Source organism: Dromiciops gliroides, chromosome 3, assembly GCF_019393635.1.
Source record: "Dromiciops gliroides isolate mDroGli1 chromosome 3, mDroGli1.pri, whole genome shotgun sequence".
NCBI classification, from domain to species: domain Eukaryota; kingdom Metazoa; phylum Chordata; class Mammalia; order Microbiotheria; family Microbiotheriidae; genus Dromiciops; species Dromiciops gliroides.
In genome coordinates, this window is record NC_057863.1 from 84,478,147 (window position 1) to 84,503,182 (window position 25,036).

Here is a 25,036-nt window from a genome sequence, read left to right on the forward strand (position 1 = left end):
CTCCCATCCCCACCTCCACTTCGATATCGATAAAGTCAACCATCTGAATGGGAACAGGTGACAGCAGGGGCCTCAAAGGTTAACCGGAGGTAATCCTGAAATGCTGTGTCCAAGAAATCATAAAAAACAGATAGGACTTTCTCACTACCCATACTCAGTATCACAAGAGATGATTCTTTTTCTGAAATGGAAGAGAATAATTAAGAGAAAGCCAAGGCAAGTGGAGAGAGTCTTCTCATACTCGGTGTCACCACCTACCAGAAACCTCTCCCTGTTTCCCAGGCATTAGGGCCTCCTAGCATCCCAGATAATGGATTTATTTTGTTTTTACTTTTTTGTGTATTCATCATTTCCTCCCAGGGGATCATAAGCTTACTGAGGGCAAACCTTTGTTGTTTTTGTCTTTGTATCCCCCAAAGTTAGTACAGTGCTTGGCATTCAAAAGTGCCAGGCATGTGTGCACGATGCTGTTTTTGCAGGCTATGAAAACTGAATCCAGTACTTAAAATTATTTTCTAATTTCATCATATTTTTTAAAGGTTCTTTCCAGACTTCCTTTACCTATGAAAGGAAAGAATCATCTAGGGGAAATATGAATATTCAATTAACTGCTTTAAAATATGGCCTTTACTTGAGCAAAGTACCAGTGTTAATATCAAAGAAATGTAGAGGGTGATTACTTCGTTTTCAACTGGAACATTAATTCCTCAAAAAAAGAGTTCATCCCTTGTGATCTGCCAACAGTTTAGTAAAGGAAACCGGTCCTTATAACAGATGGGCTCTATACATCCAGGTTTGCCAGAAGCCTAATAAAAGACACTGGCTTCTTTACAATGAAGGATGAACACTTCTCATATGGCCAGTATCCAAACTGGGAGTCAGCAGTTTAAAATAAAGAAGGCACACAAGAGTGTGACAAAAATCAGGAACACAGTGCAGTAATTTTAAGGCCACTATCATTAGCTGAAGCCTCATGTTGTTTAAATCATTTCTTAGGACCTGAGCAAATATCTTTTACAACTAATACATTGAAATCGGGCATTAGCATGTCTTCTGAATTATCAATAACATAGTTTATATGATAATATAAAGTGCATGGGAGGCTAATTTTTTTTTCACAAAATATATTCAAAGTCCTGAAAAAAATTATATTTTTCTTTTACATCTTCACGAAAAGCTATCTTCTTAGCTCTGCTCTTACAGTTTCTCCACTGACACTCACCATGCTCTGGTGATCAATATCTACCTGTTGATTGGTACTATAAGTGGCTTTAAAACAATACCACCTACAACCTACAGGGTTGTTGTGGGAATCAAACGGCATATTTTTAAAAGGCATAGCACAGGGCAAATGCTTAATAAATACTCATTTCCTTCTCCCCTCTCCCCTTAAAAATGGACCAAACCCAAAGATATCAAAGAAAGAAGAAAAAGACCCACATGCGCAAAAATATTTATAGTAGCTCTTTTTGTGATTGCAAAGAACTGGAAACTAAAAACGGTGTCCATCTATAGGAGTATGACTGAAGCAATTATGTTCTATCAATGTAAGGGGATACTACCATGCCATAAGAAATGAAGAAAGGGATGGGTTCAGAGAAACTTGGGAAGGCTTCTGTGAACTGATGCAGAATGAAGTGAGTAGAATCAAGAGAACATAATATACAATAACAACAACATTGCAAAGACAAATAACTTTGAAAGACCAAAGAATGCTGATCAACATGAAATACATTTTTAATATGGTCAATGCAGGAATTTGTTTTACTTGATTATGCATATTTGTTGCAAAGGTTTTACTTCTCTCTCTTTTTCAGTGAAGGAATGGAAGAGTGAGAGAAAAGAGATTTTAATTGAAAAAAAGTTAAATTTTAAAAGTGTATTCAGATCAATGTGTTGTCTTCATCTATTTGAAGGGCTGACATATAGAAAAGGGATTTGATTTTATTTTGAAGGAATCCATAGAACAGAACTGGGACCCAGAACGGCAACCTGGTCGTATATTTAAAATGGCAACAGGTTTGGAATAAGAAGACCTGGGCTGAAATTGTAGCTCTGCTGTTTAATCCATTTATAATACTGGACAAGACATTTGACCCCTCTGGCCTTCATTTCTTTTATCTGAGAAAGAGGTTTGAACTAGATGATCTTTAATTTAATAATAATAATAATAATAATAATAAAGAAGAAGAAGAAGAAGAACTTTTTGTGTACATACACTCATACATATGGGCAGCTGGGTGGCACAGTAGTTAGAGCACTAGACCTGTAGTCAGTCAGGAAGACTCATCTTCCTGAGCTCAAATCTGGCCTCAGACACTTAGTCACTTAACCCTGTTCCCTCATCTGTAGATTGGGCAGGAGAAGGAAATGATAAATCGTTGCAGTATCTTTGCCAAGAAAACTCCTAATGGGGTCATGAAGAGTTGGGAATGTTGAACTCCAACCTTCCTGACTCTATAGATAGCTCTCCATCCTCTTTACTACCTCACTGTTTCCCTCAACTCTAGATTCTATGTTCCTTTTTTTTTTTTTTTTTTGCGGGGTTATGGGGGGTTAAGTGACTTGCCCAGGGTCACACAGCTAGTGTCAAGTGTCTGAGGCCGGATTTGAACTCAGGTACTACTGAATCCAGGGCCGGTGCTTTATACACTGCGCCACTTAGTTGCCCCCGATTCTATGTTCTTTTAAGTTATGGAAAATAATATTTCATGTCAATATAAGGAAGAATTTACTAATAGCTAGAGCTACTTGAAAAGCTGTCAGATACCTCATGAATTTCCTGTTAGATATTTTTTTAGAAAGAAATCCATCCATCAGTTAATGGTTGGAGAAGAAGATATAAATCTTTTCCACTTCTCTGAATCTCTGAAAGGTCAAGGCTTTGTCCAAATATATGTAAACTGTCTACCTTTCTTAACTGGCTCCAAGAAGCATCATGTTAAATTAAAATAGGGAGTATTGTGTTCCACAGGAACAGTATTACAGGAAGATTGGGTGCATTTATATTTGGAAAAGGTAATGCAACTTGATCGCTAAAGGGCTAGCTTTGTATCTGGAAGAACTAAGTCCTGCCTTCCTTGCATACTAGTTTTTGATCCTGGACAAGTCAGTGCCCCAGGCAGCTCAGAAACCATCAATTACATAACAGTTGCCAATCTTTATCAGTGAATGGAAAGTCCACACCAGGAGTTCCCTAATACCAACAGAATTACAGAGTTGGAGCAAAAGAAAAAAAAATGAATGCTATCATTGTTCAATAATGTTAGATGGAGTCTCTTACGAAGGGTATGTCTGAATGGAAAACAATAGTTGTGCTCACCTTTCACGTTCTTCCTTCATTTTCTCTAGCTCTTCTTCTTGGAGTATGCCTTGCTTTAGATTTCCCTTCTGTTCATTTTTCCCACCTTTATCCTCTTTTTTCTTCCCAAATCTGAAAAAATACAAAGGGGGAAAGGATAAGAGGTGATTAGTGGTATTTCTATTACCCTCATAGTTATTCTTAGCTACAATGATTCTTGCTAAACCACAGTGTTCCATAGTAATAGAAAACTTGTTTTACAGATGATAAAAACATAACAATAATAGAAATAACTCAAATCCTCACAGCATTCTAAGGTCTGTAAAGCACTGTCATCAAAACAACCTCATAAGTTTATTTAAATATATAGGCATATGTATACATATATGTATATGTATGTATATGTGTGTATGTATATATGTATATGTGTGTGTGTATATATAAACACACACAAATATCCCTAATACTTAAGAACTTTAATATTCAGGCTGCCATCCTCTTGAATACCTAGACCTTGCATTTTATCAACCCCAAATCTAAGGACCTTCAGTATAACTCAACCACTCAGAGAAATAGATCTTAGATCTCAGCCATAGCTATACTAGCATTCTGAAATTACTCTCTTTGAGCAAAATCTATCTTAACTTTCCTTCTGCCTCACTCTTAAACTTATTCTTCATCCTCACTTCAGTAACCTTCAGTTTCTTTTTCTGCCTGTTCTTTTAGTCCATCACCCCTACTTTGGCCTCCCTTTCCTCCCTTGGTCTTGGTCTCATATAGACCTGTTCAAATATGTAAAATCTTCTACCTTTGACTCCCTTATTTTCTTATTATGCCACCATCTTGACTAATTGTTAACCCAGGGTCACCCCTACCATCCCTCTCATCCTCTCCTCTTTAGCAGCTGAATGTCACTGAAGAAAGTCCCACAACTCTTTCAATTGGTTTTACTGAAAATTTATGTTATCTAATGTCAAATGGATTCTCATGTTAGACCTGGTATTCCTCTTCCCTGGTCATGCTCCTTGAAGTAGCCCATTCTAAACCTACTTTCCTGAGCAAAGCAGAGTAATTTGTCATGAGCTCCCTCAACCTCTCTCTTCCACATCTCAAAACTACATCTTGAAATATTCTCCCCTCCTTTGCCCTGAGGAAGGGCTGAACCTTTTCTTTGCCAAGGATAATGTTACTACTTGTGCCTTTGATCCCACCTCCTTTCGTCTCCTCTGGGACCTTGCTTCATTAATCATACACTCTCCCCCAAAACACATTCTATCATTGCCCAAGCTCATCTTCCCTATCCTAATGTAAGAGAGTTAAAAGCTTGACAAGGCTTTAGGACTTGCTGGCTACATTGATATAATGAAGATAGGAATTTGGCTAGGCAAGGGTAAGATAAATTTCTTGCCTCCTGAACTTTATTTTGTCTCTGTATCCTCCTCTTTCCAAAATTCTCTGATTGGGAATGACGATGTGATTTTTGGAATTGAGGAATGAGGGGCCCTGAACCCTGAGAGGTCTGGCAGTTGAGAGAACAACTTCTAGTGAAGATAGTGACTAGATACCAGTTGGACTGTTGGGTGGGAAGAATTCACCATCCAGGGGATGCCATTCTTCTTTGCCTTTCCTTCATTCCTTCTCCCAGCACCTCTGGGCCACCCAAACCAGACTCCCTCTCTCCCGGCTGACATATCAGCAAGACATCTTTCATCAGAATCCAGCCACAGCCCATGGGTAAACTGAGTGTAATTGGCTTTTTATACCACTTGGATGAGCTACAAGCCTTCCAGTGAAATGGAGGACCATTATATCTTACCATCTGCCTTGCCATTGCATCTTACAGTCCTTAAGGCCTTACCATCTGCCCTGCCACTATGCTTTCCAGTGCCCTGTTATCTGCAGGTACATCCTAATGAACCCTGGGTCTTTCCATTAACATTGTCACTGTACTCTTGGGATTTAGGGTTTTTTTTTCTTCTATCCTTCAGCTGAAATCTTGTATCTGAGTTGTCTCCCCAGTTTAAAGGGTGATATTGAAGGTAGGAATTCTCATCAAATTTTTTTTCCTAGTTGTATTCCCACCACTTAGCACAGTGGTTGGCACATAGTAAACACTTAACAATTTTTTTTTCATTCAATCACTAGTTGTAGTCAAACCAATAGAGAGGCATAAAGTTGTGCACACTAAGATAGGGAGATCTTTAAAAAGAAACCCAAACTAGGAAGTGCAGTTCAAAAAATAGATTAAATCAAAGGGCCTCCTTCCTAGTTAAGAAAACATTCTTCTCTTTATTCTAAAGAGCTTGGTAGCTGGGACAAACAATCTGTTGAAAAGAAAAAAAAAAAAGCCCATTCTAGGCAGGACTCTGTCTGGAACAGACAGGACACTGTGAAAAGGAATAAAAAATCCTGGAGGGTTTTCCTCCCTCTGTTGCTGTTCACATAGGGCCAAGCATAAAGGCTATTGCTTTTCTGAAAGAGCTGGAGAAAGTCTCCAGACTTTTTTTTTTTTTTTGGTGAGGCAATTGGGGTTAAGTGACTTGCCTAGGGTCACACAGCTAGTACCTGTTAAGTGTAGCCTGGATTTGAACTCAGGTCCTCCTGACTCCAGGGCCAGTGCTTTATCCACTGCGCCACCTAGCTGCCCCAAGTCTCCAGACTTTAAACTAAAAGAGCATGGCAGAGTCCACTCTTCTAATGAGGAAGAGCTATCACCATAGACAAGGACTCCAGCTGAAGCCGGAAGCTGCAAACAGAGAAATTCTGCCAACTGCCCATGGAATTAAGCTTGGCAGTAGACCAACATAAGTCAGAGATGATCCACCTAGTGGAGATCACTGGGGAGCATGTGCAGCAGGCGCAGCATAATAACAAAACCAGAAGACATTGGTGACTGGAAACACAGCACACATTTCATCTCCGTACGTATGCCCTCATCACATATGTTCCCTCTGTATGTGCTTTCTATCTGTGCCTACTTTCTTACACATGATATATAACTATACCCTAGGAAATGTTTTATTACTTACTTTTCTTATACTATTTCATTAAATTCCTTAGCTTTTAATTGTGTCCTCTGGCTAACCATTAAAGGAAAATACATTGGTGGATGCTCACAGGCTACTGTTTTGAGTGGATGTAGACCTCCAAAGTACCTTGAGCCTGGCATGGCTTTGTCTGGGGAGCCTATTTTACAACTTTGAACAGACAACCCCAGTTACTACACTCAACCCCCCACCCCTTCACTTGGTCTTGCCATCCCCTCCAGCTACCATTCTGCAGCTCTTTGCTGTTTTACTGAAAAGCCCTTTGGAAAAATTGTCCATCCTCACTGCCTTCATTTCTTTACCATGAACCACTCACATCTCAGACCTTTCAATCTGATTTCTGACTCTAATACTCGACTGAAATTGTACTCTTGGTGGTTATCGTTGGTTTATTAACTATTAAATTCAATGGTCTTGACCTTTTTGCAGTTTTTGACACTGTCACCCCTGCCTTCCTAGAAACTTTTGTCTTCCACTGATTTCTATGAAACTACTCTCTCCTGATTCTTTTCTGAGCTGTCTGATTGTCATGTCTTATATATCTTTTCTAGATCATTAGCTATCTCTTCCCAACTAAGTGTGAGTACCTCCAAGGGACATCTATTCTCTCTATACTCTTCCTCTCAGAGATCTCATCATTTCCTTTTTCATCTTTATGTATATGACAGTCATGTCTATATATCCAGTCCTGATTTCTCTTCTGAACTAATTTTCCATTGGCAAATATCTATAAAGGAAAAGTCCACTTGAATTTCCCAGCATCTCAAATTCAAAAGATCCAAAATAGAAGCAATCATCTTATCCATTTCCACTTCTCAAACTTCCCTATTTGTATTTTTGTTGTTGTTTGTTTTCTTCCCTATTTGTTTTAGGGAAACCACTATTTTCCTCTTCACCCTAGTAGAGAACCTTGGACTTGTTCATGACTCTTCCTTTTCTTTACCTTCCATCTTCAATTGGTTACCATGTCTTATCAATTTACCTCCCCAAGGTTTCTCATATTCATCTACCCTTCTTCACTCCAATGACAATGTACTCTAGCTTGAACTTAACTTGAAAGTGAATAAGGATCCACCAGAGGGATAACATGACTATTTCTATGCACAAAGAAGATTAATCAGGAAGTGGTATGAAGGATAAAAAAATGAAGAGAGGGTAGAGTGGAGGCAGAAAGATCTTCTAAGAGGCTCTTGTGTTAGTTCAAGAGGGTAATAATGAGGATATGTGTTAGTGAAGTGGCAGTGGAAATAGCAAGGAAGGAAGCAGTGTGAAAGTTACCATGGAGTAGAATAGATTGGATTTGATATCTGATCGGGTACTAGAGTGCCAGAGAGGGAAGAGGAAGAATTAAATCAAAGGTTCAGATATAGGAAATTGAATGAGGGTGTCTCAGAAACTCAGAAGCAATGAAATGGGAAGGAGGAATAGGTTTTGGGGGATTGGGGGGGGCAGAGAATAAGCTTGGTTTTTAATATGTTAAGTTTGAGGTGCTGATGAGGTATCAAGGTGGAGACCTGTAATAAGTCTGGAGTTTTAGAGGGAGTTCAAGGTGGAAGAGAATAAATTTGGGAGTCATACTTGTAAAGATGACAGGTAAATTGATAGCTGAATAATCAGAGGCTGTGATCTCCAAATACCTTTCCCTATGATAATGATGCTTGGTAGAAGAATGAGTCATTGTGAGAAGTCTAAAATGAAATGAGTCTCTCCCCCCAAAAAAGATATAAACACCATTGAAATAAAAATGCTAGACTATAAATGCTAGATTGAAATCTTGCTTCTTTTCCATGTTCCAAATGTCTTCTTCTAACTATGTAGATTTCTTTTAAACCCTTGGAGATCAGAGATGGAAAAGATCCTGATAGCAAAAGCAGAGGCAATATCCTAGCACCTGCCACACTTTGCTCTTTATGGCTTTAGCTAGTAAATTATTCTTCACTCTCTCAAGTAAAAATAGCTTAGTGGTACCGAGGAGACAGAATGGGAAAGCATGTAAGATAGGGAAAGTGAGGGATGTATACACATTCCATAAATCAGTGTTTTCCAAATTAATTTGGCCATGGAGCATTGTTGGATTTGAACCATTGTGATGCAACCCATAAATAGAACAGGGGGATTTGTAATACTCTCCAGATAAAGGGCTAGTCAGAAGAATCTGGGAAAAAACGGGAAGAAATTAAATTTATGTCCCTACTAAAAAAAATGCTTCATAGAACATATATTTTGGATTTGTAGGTAATTTCACATTTAACATCTTAGAGGAAAAAAAAATATCCCTAGGAATGACATTTTCTCATGGAACTCTTATTTACATCATGTGTCAAGGATTCTTTCAGCAGAACCATTTGGGAAATGCAGCTGTAAAGCAATGGCTTCTCTTATCAATAAGTTTCAATCGCTGTCAAATCAAGCAAAGCCACAAAAATGATAAATGGATCAACTCCTGTATGGGATCCTATGTCCAAGTTTCAAGCAAAAAGGGCCATGATCTATGAGGAATTTATTTCATTTGACAAATATAATGGTCACAAATCAGTTCCCAAAAGACAAAAATAAGCTTTGGCAAAGTGGAAAGCAGACCAGAAATAGAACTGAATTACAGAAGGGATCATGGAGCTAATCTAATTCCAATCCCCACTCCCATTTTATAGACAAGAATACTGAGGCCCATCATTAAGGTAACAAAAGTAGAACCTGGCAAAACTGGAACTTTAATCCATATGTCTTGACCTTCCACTTCAACATCTCATCTACTCTACTATATGAATTTAAATGAATATACAAACTCTTCCTATTTCACATTGTCAACTTTTTTTTTTCTTGTGGTGGTGGTGGTAGTAAGGGAGATTAATTTAGTTTGTTGTTCAAACCATTGGTTTTTCCTTTCCCTACTGCATAATTCTTTTGGTATCCTTTTTAGGAGTACGAAGAGAAGAGTTGAAGTTCAAATAAATCAATCCATTTACCTGTTAACAATTCTGGAAAGAGCTTTCACAAAGGAGTATGTAGAAATTATAGGCTAAAATCAGGATTTTATGTTTCCTAGGCATTTCCATTAGCCATAGCACCTAAGACCCCGTTACCACAGGTAATTGAGAGTAAGCTACGTTGGATCACATTTTAAATGCACCGAGGATTAAAAAGAAAGAAATAATACATTTTTAAAAATGCACTAAGGAAAGCTCCTATGATGAATCCTTTGAAAAAGTGAATAACCATCCTTTAATTTATTTTTCATTTGTATTTTGATATATCAGACATATATCATACATATTCATGTAGTTGTTTCTTATATGTTGCAACTTGATTTAAAATTTGTCAGTTAATACTATGTGACCTCAATGAGCTAAACATTATAATGAAGAGGGGAGGAGAAAAGTACCAACCTACAGGGTAAAAGTTTATATACTACTACCATACCAGGAGGTACCATTTAAAGTTTATGGAGAAATTCCTCCAGCCCAGAAATATCTCCCTCAGGCTGTCTGAATTTTTTTTTTACTTCACTTTATTATACTGCCTGAAATTTTATCAATTAGACTCATTCAGGTTAACAAACTTTCTTCCTTGAAGCTCCTCTCTGACAAGATATGTATGGGTGTGTCATTCATACCTTAGGGGGATTGGTTAAATGAGAAATGCTTTTCTCTTAACTTCTACCAGAGGTCAATAGACTAGAATGGAAGGGAATGGAAGTTTTGAGTTGAAGAGGAGAGGATGGGTAGGGAGGGGTAATTAAGGAGGCTAAAAAGTGGACCTTTTTCCAGGTAAAGGTAGTCAGAGGAATAGCACAAAAGCACTGGGATCCTAAGCAGCAAAGGGAGGAGTATAAGAATGCAGTGGGGGGCAGCTAGGTGGCTTGGTGGATAAAGCACCAGCCCTGGATTCTGGAGTACCTGAGTTCAAATCCGACCTCAGACACTTACACTTACTAGCTGTGTGACCCTGGGCAAGTCACTTAACCCTCATTGCCCTGCAAAAAAAAAAAAGTAATAGAAGAATGCAGTGGAAAGGTACAGAAAAGGAAGTTAGGAGAGCACCAAAGCAACCTTGGAGATCCAATTCATAAAGGCAGAAGTAAATAGTAAACATCTCCATTGGCACATCATTTTCCCCAAGCTTGGTAAATTCAGTCCTCACTGTCTTGTTTAATGGTCATTTAATGTCTACAAGTCCTACAGACTGAAATGGTTGAAACAAAAACAGGAGTGAGTCCACAGGCCTGCATTTCCACAGCCCTACCCTAAAACCCTCCCATAAAATGTTGACTGTTGTCTGAGATATTCTAAATTTGGGTTCTGAATTAGCATATGCAGATGCTGATGAAATTAACTTCCCTTCTAATGGCAGTCTCTTATGGTTTTTGTGCAGTCACCTTTCTTTAAAATTCACCCAGCAAATTTCTTTCTATTGTGTGATGGAACTACTGGAATCTGATAAAAAATGAAGAGAAAATTACCTAATTAGAGGAGGTTTTTTAGGGGGTTTTGTCCTGAACCCCCCAAAGGCAGTATTATCAGTTACTCTGATGCTTATGCTATTGATACAATAGTGAACCAACCAACATTTGTTGCAAACAAGTCTTTATTTGCTAAGGAAAAAGAAACATTCTTTTTTTCCCAAGAACCCTCACGTTTGCTGCTGGTTGCTAGGGCTGTGCCTGTGACTATGAATAAGGGGAGTGGAATGCTATAAAACTATTAGCTTGATTTTCACAATGGAAGGGCAATATTTTAAACCCTGTGAGTCCAGGCTGCCACATGCAAAAGTAGATACTGGTTTTGCTTTATGGGATCTGTCCAAAGGTAGAAGCTGAGTGACTCATGCTATTGTCAAAGCTCATGCACCTGGAAACGCGTTTACTGCCTGGATGCTTTTCTTCTTTGCACAATTTATGCTTTAGTCACTGAAGAAAACCCCAATATTTGAGAAGAATCATGAATTCAAAAATCTCACCAATAAACACAAATAGAGTCAAATAGCTGAATCCTCAAAATGGAATTTCTAACCTACATGTTCTTTTCTAGATTTACTGGTAAATGTGTATATGTATAGGTATAGGTATAATTAATATATACACATATGAAACATATAATATACACATATGTTATTATATACCTTAACAATGTATGTATGTATATACAAGCTGTCATCTGTCTGTCTGCTCTGCCTGCCTAACCTATCCATCCATCCATCCAGTCCATCCATCCATCCATCCATCCATCCATCCATCCATCCATCCATCCATCTATTTCTAGGACTTATTTGTATCTTATTTTCATGATAAATGTTATGGGAAAATGGGGTACGGGGTTTGGGTTCTTAGGAATTCCTCTTTAAAGAATGACATCCTTTTGCACACAAAAAGCAATTAGAATAAGATGGTAGTTTATTTAGGGCAAGGGAAGGGAAGGGAAGGGGGAAGGGAAGGGCAGGGAAGGGGAAGGGAAGGAAGGGAAGGGAAGGGAAGGGAAGGGAAGGGAAACCAAGAGAAATCCTTGGAATTCTTCTGGCAAGAAAGGCACAAAGCACGTGGCTCTGAGGTACCAAACTCCTCGAGCAGGAGGCTGGTAGGTACTTTTATAGGGGACTTATGGGGGTAGACCTGCCTGTGGAAAGTTCCTTTAGTGAGGGAGGACCATCCCCCATTGGTGGTGGCTAGAGGAATTGGGTGAGGGGTGGCTATGGATCTCTCAAGCCATCTCTCTTCTAGACACAAAGGCCGCAGCCACACCCAGAGTTATCTCCCCAGGGGTAAGGGAGATCAGAATGAAGGGTGGAGGTCCCGAAGCTAGCTCCGTCCAATCTGGTTTATCTCTCTAGGCTATCTGTCCTCTGGTTTAGTTTCTCTAGGAGAAGATTCCTTGATGTACCCCTCTGGGGTACTGGGGCCCACAACAATAATGAATAGTTAAGAAAACAATGAATACTCTTAATTCTTCAGAGAGCTTTATCTCTCACTTTCTTTAAGGATCCACCTCCTTCCCAACTGACCCTCAAACAACTAATTTTCCCTGGGATGGTAAATACCTTTCTTGGGATTGAGCATCTCAGACGTAATTCCTAAATCTATGGTCCTGGCTACTTTTCATTCCTGAACTGGGAATCTTCAAATCTCTAGTGTGTTGATGTTTGCTTTTAGGCTTAAAAAGCAGGGAGGTCCCACAAAATCCAGAGATTTCTGCCTAAGTGGATGAAACATCTGCTGGTCAGAGGCCTAAGCAGCTTGCTTCCTAAATTTAAGGGTTGAAGATACTTCCGCTTAATTAGCTTTTCTCACTTTGGGAAACTAGGAAACACAATGGAATTAGAACCACTGGATAAATGAAAAACAATTCTGTGGGGCACAGAAAGTAAAATGAAGGACATATAAAAAAATAATTTAAAAAAGGGTAGATAAGACTGATTTGTAAATATAGCTAAGTGATCTTTAAATCACAGAACAGTTTCTTTTGCTAACAATTTTGTGGCAAATGAAAAATGCACTCATAGATTATTAGAGGAGCACTCCATTATAAAAGGCTGGAAATTCAGAAAAAGAGGCCTGAAATTAAAGTTAAATGAAAATAAGAGTGAATGAGTGAGCAAGAAAGATAAAGATACTAATAAGGTATGATTTTCAAGTCCACATGGGGACCATAAAAAGCTTATTAACTGCCACTACCAGAGTGAGTTTAAGTTATTCTATCACTCAGTTTTACAGAAGAAAGAGTACTCACTAGGAGCAGAGCTGTGCTTTGATTAATTACTTTCATACATACACTTTTACTGGGTCTTAGACATCATTGGAAAAGATCCTTAGTGAGTCAGACTGAATGCCTAAGATTCCTTAGACAAATACATTTTGAATTTATGTTAACTGAGGCATTAATGAAATTTTTTTATAATAGTTAAAAAGGTTTTTGTTAAACGTTTACTTACTGGAAAGAAACAAAGTGCAGGGTTTAGGTTTTTTTGGTTGTTGTTGTTTTGTTTTTTAAGAAATCTCAGTCTTTTCTTCATCAGAATTTTCTGCTGGATGTTTCGGTGGACACAGATTCAAAGCCCAGGTAACCACACCCCAACACTGGTTCATGACCACTCTGGGGCATTTAGCAGTATAGCCTTATTTGGATATACCCAAGTCTGAGTTGGAAGTTCTTCCAACACTGCTTTATTTCCAAGGAAGATACAAATAAGGTTCCTGAAGATTCAGGAACATTTAGCTGACCCTTATATTGCTCCTAGGAGCTTCTCTTATTGTTGAATAAAAAGGGAGCACCAAGGCCAGTCTCTTGCTGTCCCTATTATCATTAGGTCAGTTTGGTTTCAGGTAAAGTAACCCCTGATTTGTTTCTGCTGACAAACAGCTTAGCCAATCGATGCCCTTAAGAAGAAAGAAAGCAAGGAAATGATCTACTGGTCCTTTACACAATTTCTTGGACTCAGTTGTAATAGCCTTGCATCCTTAACACTTAGTTGAAGTAAATCACCATGGGAATTCTGGCTTCTGTCAGTATTTGATGTTTCATTTTTGTAAACATAGCCTCCTAATCTCTGGTATTCCTTTCCTCCTGGCTCCCCAACCCTGACCCACTCTCCCCTAGCTACCCAAAAAACCAGGGAAGGGAAGGAAAGGCTGCAGCTTTGGGAGTAAACCACACCTAGTAAACCACAATTTTTTTTTTCTCCTTGCTGACCGGAGGCAATTCCCTAAATGCTTTGCTCTTCTCATGCCCAACTTGCCCTGGCTCACTTCAAAATTGTGAAACAGATCCATCCTGTAGAAGGAAGCACTTCCAGGCAGGAAACAACTCAGAAGTTACCATTCCCAGGGCAGGTGGGATCATCTCAGAAAAATACATGGTAAAGGAAAAACTGACCATTGTCAAAGGAATTAAACCCAGTGAGGGCTCATTAAAAAGTTAGGAAGAAACTGTAGAACTCATTTGCATTATCTAAACAAAATGACAAATCCAACTTTGTTAGCTATACAAATACATCCATACCCACACCCCACTTGAGTAAAATTCAGAGATTATATAGGTGCTTGTGCTTAACTGGTTACAAGTGGAAGAAAAGGTGATATTTGATTCTTTCTATTAGTCCTATTAAAAAGACCACTTTAAGTAATGATGCTGGAAGCTATTGCTTCTCCACAGATATTAACAGAAACAGGCAAATTTTCTACAGAATTCTACTGCAGAGAAAAAAAGAACAAAATGATTGAGCTCTTAGATCCAGTCTAATGGGAGTGAAACTTATCTTTATAACTCTGATTAAACAAAAAAAATTATCACTTCTTTGATGCCTAAATTAGCATCTTTTCTCCACTATGCTGAATTAATTAGTTGAGTGACAAAAGAATTAGTCCAGATAGGATCAAAGCTGAAATCATATTTATCTGGAATTTAAAATTAAGAACACACAGTATTAACCCTCTATCTCTCACATAGCTTTCTATTGTGTATCCTATATTCTCAACCTACAGACTTATTGTTTCACATAAATTATATACTAGAACTTTTTTTTTCTTATTGAGGTTTATCGGAAAAGACAAAAAGGACTTACAGAGAAATATTTCCTGTGGGTGGGGAACTTTCCCATTGTACTATAAAACCTTAAGGTATGATATTTTTTTTGTCAAGCATTGATTGTGCAAATACAAAAGAGGCAAAATAATTAACACAAGATAGAGCTTGTAAGAGATCCTTAAACAATGAGTAGGGTTGATACTCTATTAATACCCTTGCTAAGTGAGACTTGGTTTGTTAAACTTTTTGTAAAGATGAAAGCTATCTCTGAACTTTGGATTTTCTTTCCCTAGAAAGAAAAGCTTTGTTTAATAAGATAAAACTGAGGAGGCTGGATCTTCTGTGTACATACGCCTACTAATATTTGGCATTGTTATGCTGGATATGACCTTTCTACAAGTCAAGCTGAAATTAAAAAAAAAAAAGAATTAAAAAAAGATAGAAGTAGTATGGGATGATGGAAAAGGCAAAAGTCAACATAACTGGATCTAGACCTGGCTCTATCACTAATTAAATTTGTGACCTTGGATAAATCATTGAATCCTTCTACCTTTAAAGTATGCCAGATGATTGGATTAAATTGATTGTTAAACTCTCATTAACTCCTGATTCTATATGGTTCCGTGTAAATTCTGAGCACTCAGTATCAAAGGGGAATGAGTGGGACTAGGAAGCATAGGAACTGAGACAAGAAATTAAGTAGTTGCTGGATTTTTCCAAGGTCATAAACTGAACTGCAAAGGACAAGAAGTTTAACTGAGCCTGGCTCTAGAGAAGAGGCCAATCATTTGCCTTTCTCCAAGTGAACAAGTCAACAAGCATTTAAGTGGTTGCATACAATGAAAAAAGGAAAGACAGTCCCTGCCCTCAAGGAGTTTACATTCTAATGTAATCTAGCCTTCAGACACTCAAGACTAAGCACCAAGGTCAAATTGGTTGGTCCTTGGGTGGCTTGTTTGTCCTTCCTTTTTGAAAAGGACCAATGATATCACTGGTGATGTCTTGACTTGGATTTAAGTGAGGTTCTGCTGCTCAAAATCATCAGCCTAACTCTCTGTTACTGAGTCATTGAAGTCTAATGGTAAGACAAAAGTCAAGATAGCTGGTGATGATCCAGGATGCGCTGTTGAAGGGTGTGAAGGAAGTTCTTTCTCAGTTAGGCAGCCCAGTGGATAGAATGACAGGCCTAGTGTTAGGAAGCCTTACATTCAAATCTGGACTCAGGCACTTACTAGCTATATGACCCTGGGCCAGTAAATTAACCTTAATTTCCCTCAGTTTCCTCATCTATAAAATGGGGGTCATTATAAAACCTACCTCCCAGGTTTGTTGGAGGATCAAATGAGATAATATTTGTCTAGTGCATAGTAGGTGCTATATAAATGCCAATTATTACTATTATTTTTATTATTGTTGTTATTATGATTCTTCTAGGAAGTGATCTCAATGGGGGTGGTAGTGGTGGTGCTTCCTATAACTTCATATTATACAAAGATGATTTGCTCAGGACTGAGAGCCAGGAACCACAGTTAATTTCATCATTTATTTTAGGTATTTACAAAGAAATCCCCTCAGTTTAGGTTGGACAAGCAACCTAATTCCTAAACATACAACTACAATTCCTATGTTATCTACAGAAATAATCAAGAAAAATCCAGAGATAATTGTCCACCCAATAAAGGTAACCAAAAACATGTCATTTTCTGAGATCATCCCAGTCTCTCCTCTGTATTTCCTTCCTCAAAATAGTTTCTTTTGGCTTGATCAAGGTGAATATGAAAAGGACCAAGGGTAAGAAAAAGCATCAAGCATTTATATTAAGCACTTACTATAGGCTAGGTACTTCATTTGATTGTCACAACACATCCTGAGAAGTAGGTGTTATCAGGATGCTCATCTTACAGTTGAGGAAATTGATGCAGAGAGAAGTTAAGTGACTTATCCAGGGTCACATAGCTAGGAAGAATCTGAAGCTGGATTTTAACTCAGGTCTTCCTGACACCACGCCCCAAGCGCTATCCACTGTGCCAAATAAATGCCTCAAAGCACAAAGGATTCAGAAATTCTCAGCCACCCAGCAAGGAACTATACCTCACCTTAGGTTGTTGTCTCATGATACCTAACTCTTTCACCCTATATGTATATCTTTTCCACAGTAGAGTGCAAAATTCTATAACGACCTGTCAAATGCAAAGTCTTCACCATGGACCCTCTGGGAGGTATGTCATCTGGGAAAAACAAGAAGTCTTTCTCTGAGATCCTAAAACTTAAATGCTTTTGTGATTATGGAATCTGTAATTCTAAGATCTGAATATCAATCAATTGGGGTAGTTGCAATGTTTCTCTAGACCCGAGTGTGCTCTGCTTTGCTATTTAGTTGTATCCCATGCCAGAGGCCCTATGAATAATGCTTTGCCAAATATATATATTTTTTTCCTTCTAAGCACCTAAAATGGTTCTTTTAGGGGATGAGGTAACTAGAAATTCTGAACACCATTTGTTAAGTGGTCATGAATCTGATGTCAATATTTTGTGAGTAAAGTTAACAATGAATGTCTCTTCTGAATCTAGAAGTCTCTTAAAGGAATACCAGAGGATTGAAGTCATTTTTAATTAGGAATTGCCTATAACTAATCCATCTATCCTCACATTAATCACTGGGCACACTTGCTTTTTCTGTTTCAAGGGAAGAAAGTCAAAGGTTTCATGATGTTTGATGACGTTTGACCAGATTGCAAGAGGGTTAAGATATCATATAAAGATCTAGTAAAAGAATAGAAATATTCCCCTTGGATTCTCACTTGAACTCAGAAAGTAAAGAATTGACAAGTTGGCTTTCCTAACTGAACCTTGGGCCATCATTTTTGTTTCTACTTTTTATTCATTCACTGGACAAAACAGACATACTTGCTAGGCTCCTCCACAACTGACAATGCCCTGTGTACACCACAGACTCAGTCTTGGTGATCACATGCAAATGTCAGGGTTAACCTATACAAAAGACAGTAGCAAACCTGGTTTTGAAGGTGTTCATTTTAAGCAAGGGATGAAAACAGCTTTTCAGTCATTGTGGCTGTATTAAAAACATCTTTTAAAAATGAAATATACACAACACACTTTTCCTATAGTGTTTTAGTGAAATCATAGCTTTAGATGAGGAGAAAGACAGACAGACCAAAAGGGGGTGGTGGAGAGACAGAGATCCCTTAAATTTATAGGATATTTTAAATTTTTTTTAAAGATGGTGCCTCTTTCCTAGAGTATTATTCTCTTCCTTCAACATTTCTGAGCTATGTTGACATGCAATGGAGTAATAATAATCACTTTGAGTCAAGTAAAAAATTACCTTTAGAGGTAGTACAGTGGTTTTCCTGTAGTCAGGAAAAGCTAAATTTAAATTCAGCTCCAGGTACTCCCTGATAATATGGCTCTGGGCATGATACTTAACATGTCTACCTCAGTTTTCTCGACTATAAAATGAGGCTGATAATAGTATCTTCCTCCCAGGATTGTAGGGAGGGTAAAATGAAGTAATATTTATAAGGTGCTTAGCATATGATTGGCACATAGTAAGTGATATGTATGTGTATATATCTTTGTGTGTGTGTATATATATATTATATATACACAGATTGTATATATAGCATATAGAATATATATATAGTAGGCGCTATATATACATACACACATATATACACAGATACACATTTTTATGTATACATTTTTCTAAGATGGCTGTCAAAGGGGGTCATAGGAAAGGGAGTGACTATATACACACACACACATATGTATGTATATATGTGTATACATACATGCACATGTCTATGTCTACATCTACATCTATAGCTATATGTATAACAAATACATACATACATACATACATGTTCCTTTTCCTATGACCCCTTTGGCAGGCGTCTTAGAAAAATGTTTTTTAATTCATAAAATAAAATACATGGGATTACAAATTACATATAGTACTACAAATAATACAGAAATGATAGTATCAAAATATTTTTTTTAAAAAACAAGCCCAGGGGCAGCTAGGTGGCGCAGTGGATAAAGCACCGGCCCTGGATTCAGGAGTACCTGAGTTCAAATCCGGCCTCAGACACTTGATACTTACTAGCTGTGTGACCCTGGGCAAGTCACTTAACCCCAAACGGTTCACCCAACAAATAATTAAATAAATAAATAAACAAATGAATGAAAGAAAGAAAGAATGAATAAACAAACAAACAAATAAATAAATAAATAAAAACAAGCCCACAGATCCTAGGTTAAAATGTACATATCAATTAAGAATTAAACAAAACAAAACAAAACTTCACTGCTGTGATCCATTGTCATAGATAGGTTAGAAAAAGATTTCCTAATCTCCCTAGTTCAGAAGGAACCAGTAACACACCTACACACACACACACACACACACACACACACACACACACACACACCCCCAATATATAATAATGTGGCACTGCAATGATTTACAATTTGACCAAAGAAATCAGAAATTGATTTATAGTCTGTCCAAAGCATCAGGCTCTTATTTGCTTGTCCACTAGACTGTGAAACGACTATTCTACCAGGTAAGTATATTTTCTTCTTTCGCCCTTTCCACTACCAATGGTTAATTTTTCCTTTGTTCAATACCATAGATGAATAATTCCTACAGAGGCTTAATTCCATTTTATTATCAGATGATAGAGGAGGAAAGGACCCTGTACCTAAGAAACAACATGGTTACCTTTATATGGTAGGCTATTTATATCTCTCACCTGGGCTGAGAGTTGCTACTCACATTCGAAAATTAAGAGTCTAGGCCTAAGATGTGAAAAGAAATATACCTGAGGTTTGAACTTCAGAATGGAACATACCAACTGTGCTTTAGGGTAAAGAGTTTTTAAAATAAGAATTATAAATGTCATTTCACAAAATGTACAAATAGGATGATTCTCCTACCTCTGGAGTCTTTTGTATGGTAAATTCTATATTATAGCCACTCACTCCCAGCTTTATACAGTTAGATTATAATTTATTTTTATTTTAAAAGGTATCAACCCCGTGTTCTAATATAGTCTAGGAACCCTGGACTTCCTGAGCTCCCCAAAGCCTTCAGCTTCCAGTAGCAAGGGACTGTACTGATCATGGATAAGGAAAAGGATACACTGAGCAAAGTTATTCAGGCGAAAGTTGAGCTGGCAGAAAGTTTGTCAAGCTTTTATTTGGGCTCAGATTTAACGCTCCTAATCTCCAGGTTTTACTACACGTCACCACCTAATATTGAAGCACCTTCTAATAACTAAGCCTTTCTACAAACATCCCAGTCATATTAGATTCTGTAGAAATCCCTAGTATTTGTGTTGATTCATTTTGGAAGGTTGTTTGGAAACCCCAGCCTATAAATTATTTCAAGTGTGACTAAACTGTTGTCATTCATTTGACATCCCCCTCCTAATTCTCCCCCCTCCACCATTTCTAAAGGCTCAGGATTCTTTCAAATCCATTCTAGCTAGTGATGGGGAAATAGGTTTGGATAAAATAACAATCAGCTCAAACATTATCTGGGTTCTATAAAAATTTCAACTTGGTGGCATTAGCAGTAAATAAAAGAAAGAACAGCTAGGATTAGCTGTATAATATTTGGCTAAGGGAAGTCCCTGCTTCTTGCCTAGCTCATAAAAGCTATATATAGCAAGTGAAAAGGAAGGGATGTAATTCTAGATAGGGCTCACAAGTTTAGCCAGTTGGTTGAAGCAACTAAATGAAATAAAATACTGTATCTTTGATAACCATTAGTATAAAGGAGGAAAAATTGCAAAGGGATATGGAAATATATTTTTAAAAAATAGAAAGTAGTATTATGAACACACTATGATGTGTTAAATCATGTTTAATTTATTACTTATTGGATTTGTATCAGAATTCTGTGTGTTATCTGTGTATAAAACATTGACTAAATGTAGTTACCAACATATTTCAAAATCAAGAATGTTCAATAATTGCTTCTGAAATATGGGAGGGGAGAGAAACTGAAACTTTTTTTAATATATTAAAAATGCTTGGATTCAAAATAGCTCTTCTTTATCTTACAGTCAATGAGTGTCAATATTTTTTAAAAATTTGGAATGGATCCTAGCTTTAATCTTCCCCCTTTATGATAGACTTTAATCTACCATCAGCTTAACAGATATAATATAGTATATTATATATCAAATATAATTATATATTGTTATTTTTATTTTATACTTTATTAATAATATATTATATATCATGTATTATATATATTTCACTTTGCAAACCTTAAATCACTATATTATGTCTATTATTAGTAATTATCATTATGACCATTACTACTACTACTACTATTAAGATTTCTTTAAGGAGCAGCAAGAAGCTAACTTCAACCTTTTAGTATGTAAGTACTGAAGAAAAATTAATTGAATATTCAGCCTATTTTGGTTCTTGGAGAGTTGTGATGACCAAGTATTGCAATTAGCTCTAACTACACATTCCAACTTAGTACAGTTGGCCAAATACAACATGGTAACAAATTTAGGGACTTCATAAATTTCCCATTATCTTAAGCACTCTTGTTCATAGAACACATGCCATTTGATATGAATACATTTCTCAGAAACAATTATCTGATATTAGGTTTGTGACTGGCCATCTAAGCCCTTGGGTTAGAGAGCTGTGCTAATGAGGATAAGGTCATGGTTTTGACCCCTGAGTGGGCCAGTTAACTTGATTCTTTTCAATAACTACAGACTGCGCCCTTGGCCCCCGCCAGCTGTCCTGAAAATATGTGCCATTGGTCACAAGGGGCACTGGATTAGTACAAATCTATCATCACTTCTGGAAAAACAATGCAATGCCAGATTCATTAAAAAAAAAAGTAGTCTCTATTAAGGTGTGTATGAGTATCATTTTATATGTGATAAGCAGACATTAGTCCAGGCTTGGTAACACTGCTTAAATAATAGATGTTTGTACACATAGGCATGGTGTGTATGCCTATGTGTTTGCCATAAGTCTATGTGTATATTAAGCACACATAATGTGATATAACAAATAGATTTTTTTTGCCTCAATCTATACTTTCATTTTTATTAGTAACTTCTAAAAAAGGAATGCACTCTACTGATATGGACTAGTAATTTATCTAATTTTATAGTCTTATGGAACTGCCTGGAGGTTAAGTGATCTGCCCAGAGTCTCCAGCTACTAGGCAGAAATTATGTTCTTTCTTAAAATATACAGTGTTTATCTTTCTTAATTGAAAATTGTGATCAAGAAGCCTGGGCTATACTTATAGTTCTATCACAAATTAACTGTGCAGCCTTGGATGAGTCATTAGAACAGGATCTTAGTTTATTATCTATGTCTCTTGGTTCTTCCCCTTTCTCTTCTTTCCTCTTCATCTTTGTGGTCATTTTTAACTACACACTAGATAAAGACTGGTATGAGGAAGGGGAAAGAAAGAAATCTGAACTGGGAGATTTTGTTACATCTGGACAATTCTGCTTTAGAGGAAGGGCCAATGGCTAAAATGAAGATTTTTTGACTATCTACAGATTTGAACTCTCTATGCTATCCCAGGCACTCTTATCCAGGGTAACTGAGGGTTGGCTGTGAGCCATTCCGGTCAACGATAAACTTATTGATGTTTGTAACAAGCAATTCCGGTGCCCACAGAAAAGGTCCATGACTTTTGTGCTTAATATAGATGGAGAAAAGATACAATGTCTTTGTATGCCACAGTTTCAGTGAAGCTACCCATTCTGTATTTCTAGGCCAGGGTTTTTTGTTGTTGTTGTTGTTGTTGTTTGTTTGTTTGTTTGTTTGTTTTGGGGGGGGTTGTTTTGCTTTCTTTTTTTTTTCTTTTTTTCTTTTTTATCATGGATCCCTTTGGCAGTCTTGTGAAGCCTGTGGAGGCTTTCTCAGAAAAATATTTCTAGATGCACAAAACAAAATACATAGGATTACAAAAGAAACTAATGATACTGAAATGCAGCTATCAAAATATTTTTAAAAGTACATAGGGAGGGACAGCTAGATGGCACAGGGGTTAAAGAGCTGGCCCTGAATTCAGGAGTACCTGAGTTCAAATCCAGCCTCAGACACTTAACACTTACTAGCTGTGTGACCCTGGGCAAGTCACTTAACCCCCATTGCCCTGCAAAAACAAAAAAAACAAAACAAACAAACAAACAAAAAAGTACATAGGGGAGGGGGCAGCTAGGTGACACAGTGGACAAAGCAACGGCCCTGGATTCAGGAGGACCTGAGTTCAAATCCAGCCTCAGACATTTGACTCGTACTGGCTGTGTGACCCTGGGCAAATTACTTTACCCTCATTGCCCCGCAAAAAAAAAAAAAGTACATAGACTCAAGCCAACTTTGATGAATGTGCTAATTTACAACAGGGATGAAAAAGGTAGTAGTGGAATATTAGAAAGAGAACCAGGCTAGGAGTCTGGGCCCTTGGGAGAGGGAGAAGGCCTTCGTTTGCCTCCAGAATCTGTCATTCCATAAACTTTGTTCCTTTGAGCAAATCACTAAACCTCTTAGCTTTAGGTTCCATATCTGTGAAATTAGGATAATACATATACAACCTATATCACAGCCTTATTATTGGTTATTAATAATATTATTATGATAATAATAAATCACACTCTCCACATAACCACTGTCTGTCTATAGTCAGGATCACCAATGGGGTCATAATTGATGAGACTTAGGATAAAGAAGGGGGAAGCATGGAAAGGAAAGACTGCATAGAAAGAATAAAAAAACAAAGGATGAGCTGTTTACACTGTGCTTGGTATATCCCTGGGGATCTTTCTGCTTGGTCTTCTTTCTTACATGCTGAAGATCTGCCCAGTTAAGTGATTTCACTTATTTCCTAGGTAACAGCAAACAAGAATGTGCATTTTGGGCATATGTGAATCTCCATTCAATTCCAAATATATTTTTTAAAGTATTTCCCAGGGTCACACACCCAGAGTGTGCCAGAGATCCAGACTTGTTCTCAGCTTTGACGTAGAGATTAGAAGTAACCAGAATAAGGTGATGGAGAATTAACTGAAGAACTCAGTGGCCTGAGAAAAAGAAAGACTTAGGCAATGGAGAAAGTTTTATAGGAATTAAAGATAGAGTGTTTTCAAAATATTATAAAGTAGCAACTATCAAACCCATTTAGTATTACTTTAAAAATAGATTTTGTAGGGGCAGCTAGGTGGTGCAGTGGATAAAGCACCGGCCCTGAATTCAGGAGTACCTGAGTTCAAATCCGGCCTCAGACACTTGACACTTACTAGCTGTGTGACCCTGGGCAAGTCACTTAACCCCCATTGCCTGCAAAAAAACAAAAAAAAAAAATAGATTTTGTAGATCTATGGAACAGACTCCACAATGAAGAACCAGAATCGATGAAACTCAATAATCCAGTATTTGATAAACCTCAAAACATAAATCACCTCAGAGAGAACTGCCTATTAGCTAGAAACTGCTTAGAAACCTGGAGAGCAGTCTGGCAGAAACTAGGTTTAGACCAACATCTTATGCCATACTCTACAATAAATAAAAAATAAATATACAATAGATCACATAATAAAAAAAACACCCAACAACTAGAAGATCAGTAGATCATATACTTTTCACAGCTATGGATAGGAGATATATTCTTAACCAAACAAGGGATAAAGGCAATTACAAAAGATAAACTAGAGAAAAATCTGATTACATGGAATTGAAAAGCTTCTTTATAAAAATAATGAATGGAGGCACTTGAATAGGAAAAACATTTTGTATTGGATTTTCCACATAATTTCTTATGGCATCCAAAATATGTAAATAATTAACATATACCAACACATATATGCATATATGGACATGCCCATTAAATGTTTATATATGATGTCAGTTTATACATAGACACATACATCTATATCTACTTGGGTGATTTTTAGAAGTTAAAAGGCTGAGGGAAAATAATAAACATCATGGACAATAACTTAGAATTAGCACTTGCTTATTCAAATAAGTCAAATTTGGTTTGGATGGATAGTCTTTGACAATTCACTATAACTTTCTGGGAGGGGGAAGAAGGAAGTATACAAAGGGAAATCTAGGCAGCAAAAATTTATTCAGAAAAGAAAATGAACTAGAGCTAA

The 25,036-nt window shown here is 37.3% G+C and overlaps 1 protein-coding gene across 1 annotated transcript in view; it reads right to left on the reverse strand.

Moving 5' to 3' along the window:
- The window catches only part of PARD3B (par-3 family cell polarity regulator beta), a 1,353,776-nt gene that overhangs the window by 228,952 nt on the left and 1,099,788 nt on the right, over positions 1-25,036 (reverse strand). Inside the window, exon 19 of the mRNA XM_043998182.1 lies at positions 3,323-3,433. Within this exon, the coding sequence (XP_043854117.1) occupies positions 3,323-3,433 (111 nt within the window). The remainder of the gene's footprint in view (positions 1-3,322; positions 3,434-25,036) is intronic.